Source organism: Rissa tridactyla, chromosome 2 (genome assembly GCF_028500815.1).
Source record: "Rissa tridactyla isolate bRisTri1 chromosome 2, bRisTri1.patW.cur.20221130, whole genome shotgun sequence".
In the NCBI taxonomy this organism is placed as follows: domain Eukaryota; kingdom Metazoa; phylum Chordata; class Aves; order Charadriiformes; family Laridae; genus Rissa; species Rissa tridactyla.
Window position 1 is genome coordinate 103634471 of NC_071467.1, and position 13929 is coordinate 103648399.

Below are 13929 nucleotides of genomic sequence, written 5' to 3' on the forward strand. Positions count from 1 at the left end.
ATGAATAATTGAACTCGGTAGATCGATTTAAAATCGTATCATACAAAAGTGTCAATTTATGTCCTTTCCTTTCACCTAGGTATGCAACCATATATACTATGTTTCCAGTCTTCTCTCTAGTATTGGATCAGGATGTAAAGCCAGAAATGGCATTGCTATATCCAGAACTTTATAAGGATCTCACAAAGGTACGAATGTCTTCAGTGGTCAGATACAAACAAATGGTGGAATCTCCAGTATGCAAAACTGGGAATTCTTAAAATCATTTTCTTAAGGTATTCCATGTGAGACAGATGCACAAATAATGTAATGCAGACTTTTGTACTATGGAAATAATCCATAGTACCAAATGTTCCACTCAGTTTTATTAATAAATTTGTTGAGTCAGCAATGGTTGGACTGAAATAATTTAATGTAAAAGTTGCTTTAGTTCTGGCCACAGGATCTGGAGTTATTTATGCTTACTTTTTCACAGTTGCTTTTTCTTTTTTAACTGGTAAATTAATCTATAGATTCCGCCCCGCCCCCAGAATTGGTACTGACATCTCCAAAATCTGACTTTCTTTAAATAACAGATATTGATAACTGATATGTCTTAATTGAATCATCTGTAGATACTGCTTTCTGTGTGTTTGCGCATACCTGCAAACAACAAAAGTGTATAATTCCATAACCTGCAAAAGTGAAACAAATCTCGAGATTCTGTTTTCATAAGTTTTTTGAAAGGTACTTCTGCTCCATCTTAAACTGTCAGCTAGAAAAGTTATGATCCAAGGCAGACGCAGATAGTCTTTTTAGGGATAGTAGATTCTTTGAAGATGTATCTAAAAGTCCAAAACCAGACTATAGGTGAAGAGGGTCCAAACTTTTCAGAGCCTTTGTCTTTTTAATTGTATTAAATTAGCTATTAGCTATGATAGTCTGAGAGAATTTTTTCTCGTCTGTTGGAGGTCTTGATTCTCTCTCTCTTCAGAACCTTTAAAGTTTCTTCGTGAGATTTCAGCCTATGATTAATCTCAAAAAAGCATGGCCTTAAACCTGCTAAAGGCAGGTTATAAGCTTGCCTGTGGAGGCCTGTTGAAGGAACTAGGAAGCATCTTATTTGCAAAGACAGAAGCTAACCTGTACTCAGAAACTGCCCAGGATGGGGGGATGAATGCAGGCAAGGTTTTTTGTTTAGGCTTAAGTGGCAGTTCTTGGAGATGCTGAATCACTGGCTTTCCCAGCTTCTGTTGCACCTCTATGAGTATTAAATAAGTAGAACCCAAATAATTCTCTTCAGAAGGGGAAAAAAATAAAAAAGAGAATGTGGAGAAATTGGAGAGTACAGTTCAGTGCATTGTGTGGGGCAGATGATGGTCAGTGAACGACTATGGATGAGTAGTACAAAAAGTTATTTATGTGCTACATTTGACTGTACTACTACAAGGTAATTTTACTGTGTTTATTACAACAATTTATGATCATGCTGCCATAGTCATGACGCTGTGAAGCCTACATATTTCTGCACATCATTTTTCAAATTAGGGACTCAATGCAAATCTCTACCAATGCTATTCATCTACTGTTATTCAAATATGCGTTGACGTGGACTATAATTGTATTCCTAGGAATGGTTTCTTTTCTGGGATATGCCAGTGATGAAAATGCTTTCTGGATTTTTTAAAAGAGTAAGGTATATTGGCACAAGTCATTGACCGACTCTTGCTCTGGTGCAAGAAGAGAAAATTAGCAAGGTTCAGAGAAACGTGTGTGGCCACATACCCTGGAGGATCCACTGATTCAATATTACTGTTACTGTGGCTCCTACAGAGTTATAGCTAGAACAGATCATGAAAATTTGAAAGGAAGTACAAGTAAGAGGGCTCCCTGCTTTCATCTGAAAATGATTCACAGCCTGTTGTGCAGTGTTCCTTAGAGGCTCAGGAGTGACTTACCCCTTCTAGTTCCATAAAGGTGAACCAAAACTCAAACTCATTCTTATTTCACAAGTCTTGCTAATTAGGAGCTATGGTCAAAGGTGGTAGCAATGTCCAATACTCAAAGGAAAATTCGTAGGCACTCATAGGAGGAGAAAAATTTGTTTCTTTGTGCTTGTGCAAGAATTTTTTCCCATATGTTCAGTCTGTCACCAACATTCTAGACTATGTACAGAATTATGAAAGTGTCTTTAGCACTTTGCCATGAACTCCACCTATCCAGGAAAATGTTTTAGCCTATAATGAAGTAATAGAAAGAGTTAATTCATCACTTTCTACAGCAATGAAGCACATTTCTTTGTAAAGTGCTGATTCTTCCCTGTTCCGGTGATCACTTCTTTTGCGCCAAAATGTCTGCTTTGTTTGCTGTTTTATCCTTCTAGATGTATATCCTTTCAGCTCTGCAATTCTAACAGAATGCACATGTACAGCATTTATTCTTTGATTTATGCATATGTTTCAATCTCTAACATTCACAACCACAAGATGATTTAAAATGTATTTGGTAATAGTTACTTGCTGAAAACTTATAGTAGTCATATGTTTATTCTATGAACGCAAATAAATAGTTTATCCAACATTTAGATGAGACTAGTGACAGCAGTTTTGCTTGAGGGTTAGGTCAGTAGATATACAATGCTATTTTTCTTGAAGACTACGCTTTACAAAACAGACATAAAAAACATTTTAAATAAAAAATAAACTAATTTTACTGTAATTATCCCTCTGAAAATGAGCCAGAGCATTGCAAGGTAAAGTATCTTTGCTGTTGAAGGCCTTAACTATCCTACCCCCAAATTTAGACTTTGTGTGATTTCTGTGAAAGTTTGCAATGAAGAATTGTAAAAACAAGTAGACGCTTTTTAGCCTGTATAATTTCAAAGACTGCTTATTTTATTTGTAAGATATCTCTGTAGTGGTTTACAATTAAAAATATATGGACTGAGTAGATTTATTTTTTATAAAAGTTTTGTTTAACTGTCCTCTCACTTGTTTCTTTTAGGGAAGATCTTTGTCGTTTAAGACTTTCCTCATCTGGGTTTTAATCAGTATTTACCAAGGTAGGAGAGAGTCCTAATTGTACTGAACTGAGAATTTTTTGTCTGCTATTAGCAATATTGTTTTTCAGCTGTAGGTTGAATTCCCAAAGCTTAACATTTCATCAGCAGTTTATATATATTGCTTTCTGTTTATCTTGTAAATCGATATTCCTGTAGTGTGCCAGGTCTATTCAAAACACGGCGTGGATTGGTATTTTTATTGATGCATGTCGCCTAAAAAAGGACATGTTTTTAATTAAATGCTAATCCAGAAAAATTTTAATGAGTGCTTATCACATTGCATATATTTACACAGTAGTTTTCTTTCATGGAATGACAGAAGTACTGTTAAGAAATCTGAATTATGTAATCAGTTAAAAGTAATTACACTTTCGACAATATCTCATTTATTTGTAGCACTTGACAAAATGAGGTTAATTAACAGTTCATCAGATATGTTGCACTAAAAGGTGTTTAATTTTCTAATAGTTTTATTTCTTTACAGCTTTACTTTGGTTGTTTTATTTCACATGCACAAAGTACAGTAAATATCACTTCTGTTCTTTTAGAAAGATCAATGCTGTGTTTATTAAAAAAATTACTGGGCAAGTTTTCATGGTAAGCAATTGAATACTCAATGTGCAGTTGTAAAAACCGGTATACTGACATTTCGTTGCTCAGTGTATGGTTAACTTTGTGTGCCTTTCCTAGGTGGTATTCTGATGTATGGAGCCCTGCTGCTTTTTGAATCTGAATTTGTACATGTCGTTGCCATTTCCTTCACTGCCCTAATCTTGACTGAGCTCTTGATGGTTGCACTGACCATACGAACGTGGCACTGGTTAATGGTGGTGGCTGAATTCCTCAGTCTTGGCTGCTATGTGGCCTCTCTTGCATTTCTAAATGAATACTTTGGTGAGTAATAGTAAAAGTATTTTAGCAAAGAACTATGCTTTATATTTTTAATATTCTTCTCATTTCATAAATAAGAATAGGTGATGTTAGCTTTGTGAAATACAGCCTTCTCCTTTATAAATATGCCTGAGTTGAAATTAGACTTAATTAATGTTGGGTTAAAATATTCTCTTATCCTTTTCTCCTGGAGTTTGACAATCTTTATTCCTGTTAGTATGTTTTATCTAGATGATAAACTTTACTCAAACATGCAAGCTTCTTGCCAGACCAAGTGGACCTCATTAGATCTAACCCATAAGATGAAAAGAGCTGAAGTATTGCTAGAGAGTGAGGCAGAAGGCTATCAGGATAAATACTTTATATAAGAATCATTGTTTCATAATTACATTAAGCTTATATTAAGCTTTCTTTGCTTGAAATTGCAGTATCCCATGTTGTGTCTTAAGGTTCTGATTGTTCATAGTTCACAAGATGAAAGAACGCGTTCAAACTGCAAATCTTAGCAGTCAAGGATCTGAGCATCAAAATAATACATATTTCTTTTTATATCAAATTATCCTTCAGTAAAAAGCAACTATCTAAGTGTGATTTTACAAATGTATTTTTTACAGAAATACATATAACAATTTTGATTTTATCTCACAAGGAGTAGAATCTAGCTCCTCTCTCTTTTTTTTTCAGGAGCTGATGAGTAAGGAGTTGCTCTTTTTCAGTTGTCACTTCTCATGAAAGAATTACATGTTATATGGGAGTTTCTAGGAGACTCATAGTTCTGCTTTCACTCTCTCATGTCCCAGGTGTTCAAAACTAGGGTAGTGTATTTAGATGACAGAATTATTTTTTTAATCAATAAATGCTTCACTGCCTGTCCCAGGTGTTCTGTTGCTTCCCAGATTTCTCAGGAGTTGAATTTTAATGAAGAAACAACCCAGCTGGTCTTGATACTTGTATTATACGTTATTTCATATTTGCCAGAGTACCTTTTTCTTTTCTCTGACACTAATGGACAGACTCTTTAATAGAGATTTTGGGTTTGATTGCTGAATCTCCACAGCCAGATTACAAATGAAAGGAGCAAGCAAGAACAGATGCAGGTACTGGGTCTTAAGTCTAAACTTCCAGGAACTTCATAAAGGAGAACTTGCTTCACCTTTGTAAGTCTTCAGTATTGGTGACAGCCAGTCCTTCTGTCCTTTATAGGTGTTTTTCAGTGAGAAACACCTGTAGGTGTGTTACAGTTGTGTAAAAACTGCAGGGACTTTGTTCCTTGCAAACCTTTCTGTAAAGGGGAGTGCCTTACTGTCCTCATGTATTTGCTGGACAAGTCCAAGCAACTGAGTAAGTAAATGGTCGCGTGGCTTCTTGCAGCCTGGGGACTTAACTTCTGTATTTTTCATCATTCAGGCTACTGAGAAGGGTGCAATTTCACGGGCTTTTGTAAACACGTATTTTTAAAAGTGTGTTATTAATCAGTTACTCTGAGAAAATGCATTTCAGTTAGTCTTACTTCTGCTTAATGCTTCACTCTTATTTAATCTGTCACATTACAACTGTGGGGAGGGAGTCTCTTTTTGTGCATGTACTGTAGTATAAACCTAAGTTACAGTTTACAGTTCAAGGTACAGAAGAACTGAAAACAATCTAGTCCAATAGTGCTTGACTTCATTGGCAAACAAAATGTTTCTTTCAATGATGTTACTTAAAAGCAGCATTTCCTCCCAAAGAAATATCATAAGTATGACAGGGCGCTCAAATTAGAAAGGCAAAGCTATTCGATACTGCTTTGACTCATGGAAGTAATTCAGTTTTTAGGTTTCTGAACTAATTGCACACAATGGCCTTATTAAGCCTGTCTGTGATACGTTACATAGACTCTTAGTATGTCTAAGCAGGCTTAAGCTAAAACTGTACAAGTTTATACATTGAAATCTAATATGCAAAGTATTTTTAATGAGTAAAGTTGGAGCACTAAAGCATTTCTGTATTGCATTTTCTGAAGTGAATTTTAATTCACATTAAAACAGCTCTGATCAAGTTGTCTATACAGTAAATTACACCTTGAAGTCAAATGTAAGGAAACTGCCTACCTATTTAAAACCTTAAAACGTGACCAAACATAAAATCCTTGTATTTTCAAAATATTTTGGTTTAATTGCTATTTAAAATATTCTGGTTGTCATGTGAAAGGCAATAATATTCCAGTTAATGCTACTAACTTTTTCTCATTTCCTTTTTGTGTTGCTAACCTGCTTGGGTTTTTTTTCACATAACTTTCGTATTTTCTGTAAATCTATCCTTTCATTTTCATTCTCCCTCTTTGTGAAACAGGTATAGGCAGAGTGTCTTTTGGAGCTTTCTTAGGTAGGTGAAGTTTAACTTTTCTTGAATTCTTTTTTTTTTTTAAATCTTTAAAAATTCATTAGAGTAGTAAATTATTTAATATACACATTTGTAAATAATGGAAAAAAGCAAAAATACCACCCCCGTTCTTCAGATAACCTCGTTTCTGGGACCTTTCCATGATAACTTTAGTACTACCTGACCATTGGAAATATGGAAATATAGTAAAAAAATTTCAGTAGCAAGTGTAGAGTGTCACCATTCTCATTAATGTTTGTCACAAAATATAGCTTTTCACTGTGGCTTGTGGCAATATCACTACATTGTTTTCCCTTAAATTTTTGGACTCTAATCTCTAAGGTTTTAAGAATCATTCACTCTAGTTGTGACTGTTTCAGAGAAATCTGAATATGGAATAAAGGATCCAAAAAGGTGGCAGAATTTCTGGTTTAGAGCTTGTATTATAGTGGGTAAAAATCGTTCTTACTAGTAGAAAAACAAGATGCTTTTACTTTTTATTATGGGAAAGTTTTGCATTTATATTGAGATTCTGTTTCCCCTAAAACTATGTTGTGCTGCAAAACAGTGTAAGGACCGTAAAGGAACTCTGAAGTTCCTGTCTAAAGAAAAGAGTTGGCAAAACCAAAATGTTGAAGTTAACTTTCTCTTTCTGTTGTTTTGTTGCCTTTTTTTTTTTTTTAAATTTTGCATGGTCTTGAACAATAGCATAAGCAAACAATTAAGAGATTTTAATTGACTTTGCAGCATGGAAGTTCCAGTTTCCATGTTATCAGTTCCCATTACTTATTTTCCCTTTTTGTTTCTGCAGATGTTGCCTTTATCACAACTGTGACCTTCCTGTGGAAAGTGTCAGCAATCACTGTTGTTAGCTGTCTTCCACTTTACATTCTCAAGTACTTGAAGCGCAAATTTTCTCCTCCAAGTTACTCCAAGCTTACCTCGTAAAAGTAATTGAATTCCTATGGTTTTTCACTCGCACCAGTCTGCAAATTGCACGTTCACTGTGCTTTAGTGTCTATGGATTTATGTTGGACTAAAGAAATTTAAAAAAAAAAGTGTTAAAAATCAAAAGTGATAGAGTGAATAGAGCACAAAAAGAGGAGGAAACATCTGACAGGTACAATAACACAGAAGTACACTAACAAGACTACCAGAAATAAACTAAATTTTCTTCATGTTGATTTTTTTTTTTTTTTTTACTTTCAGTTGCTTTGATTATAAAATAAAACTGAATTACTTTTGATTTGGAAATGCTTCTGAATGGTTTCATTGCTACTGTAAAGGATTTTTTGCTACTGTAAAGGATTTTTTCCTGCTGTACTAATCTTCTGCAAGTTGAATGGAAAGTTTTGTTATTTATTACATAACTTCCCTTCTTTAATTACTACATAACTTCCTAATTCAAGTCCTTTCCTTTTAATGTTTCTGTATGGAAAAGTTCGTTCGTCCATACTTACTGTAACAAACCTAATACCTGTAAATGCCCGTGTCTGTATTAGCAGCTAACTATTATTCCTCATCAGACAGTGAGTAATATGCACTATTTGAATTATGTACAGATGTCTGCATAGCACAGTACTATTTTAGGAGCTGTTGTCCTACTCTGTACTCCCCATTTCTGGCACCAGTAAATATTACAGATCTGTGATGTTGACAGCAGTTCTTTAAATGCACATTACAGCCAGGTTGCACAAAAGCTGTTTGAAAATTAAATCATAAATTCTATACATAATTCCACTGCACCTATTGATTTGTACAGGTATCAAAGACATGGCTGCTCAGTAAATATGTTTTAAAATTCTTACTCATTTTGTATTTGTAAAACTGCAAATAGTGTCAAGTACATTTCTATATATGAGAAGTCCGGTAAACATTGTACTAGCTAATATGTTTAAATTGCCTTGTAATCTGTTTACTTAGGTTACTCAGGTAAAAGAAAATAAGATGAACACATGAACATTATGGTAGGAAAATCTATCATCTTCCAAGATGTAAATGTTATGTTTTTATAACTTAGTTTGGGTGCAAACTTGTTTAAAAAAAAAAAAAATCACAACATTCTTGCTTGTTGTAAACTGTCAGACTTGAGTATCTTGGCTGAGTTACGACACTTTACAGTGGCTGAAGATTTGTTGCAGAAACTCATATACTCTGATGCAATCTGAAGGGTCCAAATCTTGCATACTGTACTGGAAAGTCAGATATATTATTTTAGTTTTCCATTGTGATATAACTTTGCTTTCTCAAGAAGTACGTATAATGGAAAGGAACAGCATAATTATCCATGCTTTATTTATTAAATATTTACGTGTGTGTTTTTAAAAAACACTTAATATGGATGTCATTTTTATGTTTGACTGTATGCCTTTACAACGTAATTCTTTGTTTAGTTTATTATAACTTTGCCCTTATGCCATTATTATGTTGGATGAGTAATATTTAAGTGATAAATATAACTACTTCCTGGGAGAGCAGAGGAAACTGCTGCAGAGCTGTTTGGACTCCACTCCACTCCATTAATTTTTGTTTTGAAAGTTTTCCTTACTAGCTGTTTATCTGCTTTTTTTTATCATTATTTTTATTCCTAATTATAAAAGCAATAAAGCCTAATTTCTACCAAATATTATTAATGGTATACGTATTAAATGAACTACTGAAGTAGTCTTTCTTCTAATTACACAACATTGCAGACTAGTTTGCTCTGTCCCTCTGTAAACTCACTTCTGTAAAACCCCCACAAGATGTCACTGTTCTGGCATACTAGCAAAAGCCTTTCTTCATTTTATGTGCTTTTGTCAAGATACTCTTGGTTTATATTTTCAGTTTAGTCCTGTGATATTTTTGTTGCTGATTTGCTTTTATTTTCTATTTTCTCCCAATAAGTCGTAATTACTTTGAATCAATTAAGAAAAGTCACCAGTGTGCAGCTGTTCGGAAACATTGATGATGATGTCTTCAGACCTTTTTGTCTTACACATTGTGAGCTCGCAACCATATGCATACAATTCAATGGATGAGCAAAAGCTTAGAGTTGGTCATCCTTCATCTAGACATCACATCTTTGACGTTAGGCAGAAAACGAGGAAAAAATCAGAAATTAAACTAGCAGTATGAAAGTGATAGCGGTACCGTAATCCAGCCGTATGAGATACAATTATACCCATGTGTACAGAATTTATAGTGTTACATATATTAATCCTCAGCATTAAGACTGTGAGGTTAGTGTGATAGCAAACGTATAGATCCTACACGCAGATACAAGCCTTTCAAAAGTGGAGTCAATTCTCTAGAGTGCCTGCTTTCTTAGAGTATTTTCAATATACAGCAAAGGTCTAGTCTCAGCTAGCACTTTATTTTGAAGACTTGCGGAAGCCCGATTCAGGTGACTTAAAGTGCTTTTGAGGTTCAGTCACTGCAAAACTATGTACACCAGGGAAGTCTGCTTTCTGCTTGTTCATGTCACTCAGTCATAGCCCTGTGAAGGGGTGGCGCTACCAAATCACAGTGGTTTACAGGTAATAATATCAATACGGAATTTAAATATTGTAATATGGCTTCTTTCAGTAGAAAGCTTTAATGTATTGTAGATTTTGGTACAAAGTAAGCCGAGTACCATCACAATCCCTGGCTCTTAAAACAGACTAGAATGGTAACATGTCTGGTGTGCAGATGAATAAATTATTTTGTAAGAATCTCATTCTGTTGTCGTTTCACATCAGTATATGTCAGGAGTAAGTCCGAAGCACCAGATCAGCTTACATAAACACAGATTTAGGCCTTGGATCTTCTAGTTACACCCAGAAGGAGCTTAGTTTTATTTGGTATTAAATAAATGTTTACTTTTGTGAGCTGCTATGTCAGATACGTATTTCTGAAATGGTAATCATGTCTCTTTGAAAACGTATTTGAAAACATTTTCAGAATTGGAATAGGATGGAGGAGCAACACGAGCAGGAAATAACACCTTCACCAAAGTAACATATGTAACAATACTGACCTATTTGGACCATGGTTAATAAGCATATTGAGCTAAAAATTTGCTAGATTTCCTATGTAGTTTGATGGAAGAACACAGGGAAAAGGAGAGATCCTGCAAAAAAGGAGTACTGGTAATTATTACACTGGTTTCTTCTGCTGCTATTCTAGACTTACGTGTTCATGTAACTGCTGGAAAAATTTTACTACACAAGGTATTAGTTTGCAAATGGAAGCCAAAATTAAATCCTTGCATACTTAATATTAAATTTGTAGCACTCTTCTGTGAATGTGAGTGTTTACAACAGTGGTTTTTTATGTTCAAATTGGGTTTGCTGACGTGTATTGTCAGAATTCAGCTGTGTGGTATCTCCTGTTTTCTTCCTAAAATTTCTGAGTGGTTGTCCGAAAACATGCCATTGCTTTTGTACGTACATTATTATGTGTATTATCTTGATGAGCAGCATCCACTTGCGACAGTTTGTGTTACAAATGTCCTCCTACCCTATGTCCACAAAAGAGGATGAGCCTAAACGTTTTTCAGTCTCCTTTTAAAACATGCCTGCAAGAGGGAGCTCAGCAGTCAGGAACCTTTTTTGGACTGGACAGCAGCGCTGCAGGTATTTTAGCAAGAATTTTAATGTTCACATAGGGAATTAAACAGCTGTTATCAGGGGGGCCAACTTCTGTAGACAAAGAGGAGATGATTTCTCTACATACTGCTCTTATTTATGCCCATTTGTGCGTGTTAGTTTGTAGGCCTAGGCGGTATAGTCTCCATACTCCTCCGCAACCTTATTCCTGTTTCAAGGCATTCAGATTATTTTGAAGAACTGACCAGTACCTCAGATCTGCTGCTGGTGAGCTAGTCAGTGTGTTCCTGGGATCATCCTCCATCCCTACACTGATGGGCACCTCTGCCTTGCTCATGCAGGGTACAGTGGAAGGTTCCTTCATCGCTGGAGGTAGGGGCTGTTCGTGCCTGAACCACCTTTATTTGCAGATGTACCACATGAACGATGGTGAGTCAGGCCTGGGGAAGGGCTTGCTATGTAAATGATAGTATAGACTTCCTTAGAGGCTTTGGAGGTGTGCTGTTAACACAGATACTCTGATGTGATCTCTTTTCCCCCTTTTGCAGAGCTCTGTATCCCTGGGTTTTGTATTGGGAAGATAACTTGAAAGAGACTTGCATCTGTTCCACGCTTGCATCGCTTCGCATGTCCCAGTGTATTAACGTGGTTCCAACAGCCCCTGCACGACAAAGGAATTTAGTGTGGAGTACGTGCAAAGGGTCAGTAGAGTCTGGGCAGACAGTGCTCCTCAAAAAGTGGTAACCACGGGAGCAGAGGTGGCTGCTCTGCTCGCAGTGCTGGTGCAGAAGCTATCATAGGTCCCTCTTACTCTGACATCCATTTGAATTTTAGCTTCCATGGAGTCTCTCCTCCTTTTTGCTGCCTAGAAAGGAAAGAATTGGGCCAGCAGTCTCTTACAACACTTCATTTAATAACCTTTCTGTATGTAGGCTGTTGTTATTATAACTCAGTTGAAACTTGAAGGCAATCAAAAAAGTCCTTCGATATGTTGGCCCCCTGTAGAGAGGAAAATCAGTACTGGTGAGCAAAGACAACATGGATCGAACATTATATGTAAACAAACAGGAGGTGCAATATCTTTAACACTGTGTTAAAAAGTGTAGGAATTCCTTTTGTAAACAGAAGACACTTAAAGCAAGATAGTTCCCAACAAGTATTAACTACCCAACAGATGCCCTCAGCAGGGTTCACAGCTGTTATTGTGAGTGGGAATTTGCTCAGCCAATTGCTAACAAAATCCTTCTCAAATAGGGAATTGCACTGAAAGACCTATTTGCTACTTCATCGACCAAAATCACGATTTTGATCAAAATATTTTACAACAGAGGTTGTGAAAAAGGGATGCCTTGAACAGGATAATGGGAGAACGCTCCACAGTTGAGTTGACAAATTATACTTCATTCTCTCATTCCTGACCCGGTTTTAGCAAAACTGCACCTGAGATTTCTCCTTATTGTAGTCCCCTCCTGTCCTTTAGCATGCTTTCAATTTGAGATTGTAACCAGCAATAGTAAACCTCTACATTGCTCAGAAAAAAGCATATTTGAGGAATACTTAACCTTTTTGCGTTATTGAGCTGTAAGAAAGATCGTTATTGGCTCTAAGAAGAGATACTATTTTTATAACTATGATGCATTGTAAGTATTTATGGCCCTGCCTTTATTCCTCCAGCAGTAAACTGTGTTTATTTCCTCTTCTCTTGACAAAAGTAGTATGAATAAAAAGGCTTTGGTTATAATGTTCATACAGCTTTAAGCAAGCAGTACACAAAATAGACTATTGTAATTCTTATTTGTAGAACTACTTTCCATTGTTTCTCTGTAATGTACGCATCTAGTTTTTTCCATGGGCCCGCTGTGTTTTGCTCTGGGTTCTGAGCATGGATTTGATTTTGCAAAGTAAACACACGTTGTATGGAAGCAAATTATAGATAACTACTTCAAAAGCCTGTTGAAAATTAATTCCTGACCATTTGGGCTGGAAGGCTGGGGGATGTTAATGGATGAGCGGACCTGTAAGGGATAAGCGCACGTACACATGTTTTGTATTTATTGCAATCATCTATTGCCTGTTTGAAGGACAGATTTGGGAATTCTCGGTCAAGATTGCTCCCTTGGGGAAAGCCTCTACGCCGCATGTGCTCAGTAGAGGAAGATGAGCTGTTGCCTGCCCTGCGTGTAATCGCTGGTTGCTGCCTTCTCTTCCAAACCCCTCTGCAGGAACGCAGCTACGTATGCACTTCCTCCCACGGCTTCTGGTTCCCGGAGTGCCTCCTCCCTTTATCAGGATGCTGCCTCTTCCGTGACAGTCCTTTGAATAGAAGTCCTTTGTGTATCTTGATCTCAGCTGAACTGAGTTTATCCTGGCTGGCGGAGGTGGTGTTTCCATCTGAGTGTCATGAGCAAGGAACATGACATAGGTATTGTCTAGTACGTACTTATCCCTAGCTGAATGCAACTAAAGCAATTGTAGGCAATCTGCAGTTTAAAAAAAAACAAAAACAAAAAAACCCCAAAAAACCCCAAACCAGACAAACGCATACAATTCTATCAAGTTCTAGGAAAGGGGTGAAGGAAAACAAGATTTATTGGCTTTGAGACTTCTACCCTGTGGCTGTAGTGGCTTTGCTTTGTTTACAGGTGCCTTTCAGTTCTTGGCATAAACTTCTTCACTGTGAGAAAATAGTAAAAGATTTCAAATTATTTTTTTAAAAAATCTAATTTTAAAAAATATCCTAGCTCCAGGCCTTCACATTAGCCACACACAGGTAGGAAGGTAGTTGTAATTCTGCTTGGTCCTTTTTACATGATTTATGTTACTAGAATAGACAGAGGGTTAAGAGTTGAAAGCGACATAGGAAGACATCTGTGCATTTGTTAGGAATTCGGTGTTACAGCGAAGGATGCCAGAATTTAAGAAATAAGTGTCTTGAAGTGGTTTAAGCTTAGGTATATCGTATGAGCTCTAGAAATAAAGGAGGGGGGAAAGAAATTTGCTGCTCACAATAAACTTAAGTTTGTGATGCCCTTGACACCTCCAGACTTCAGAGCAAAAAAACCAACA

The 13929-nt window shown here is 36.3% G+C and overlaps 1 protein-coding gene across 9 annotated transcripts in view; it reads left to right on the top strand.

The window, feature by feature from the left end:
* ATP9B (ATPase phospholipid transporting 9B (putative)) overlaps nucleotides 1-13385 on the top strand; it is a 174748-nt gene extending 161363 nt beyond the window's left edge. For 2 of the 9 annotated variants that reach the window (XM_054192859.1, XM_054192861.1), the window contains 5 exons: nucleotides 80-188; nucleotides 2983-3040; nucleotides 3731-3934; nucleotides 6263-6295; nucleotides 7104-13383. In XM_054192859.1, coding sequence (XP_054048834.1) covers nucleotides 80-188; nucleotides 2983-3040; nucleotides 3731-3934; nucleotides 6263-6295; nucleotides 7104-7240 — 541 coding nt within the window. In that variant the 3' untranslated portion in view covers nucleotides 7241-13383. Of the gene's footprint in view, nucleotides 1-79; nucleotides 189-2982; nucleotides 3041-3588; nucleotides 3638-3730; nucleotides 3935-6262; nucleotides 6296-7103 lie in introns of those variants that run through there. The other 7 variants (XM_054192857.1, XM_054192860.1, XM_054192863.1 and 4 more) reach the window with 6 other exon arrangements.
* Nucleotides 13386-13929: the final 544 nt, after the last annotated feature.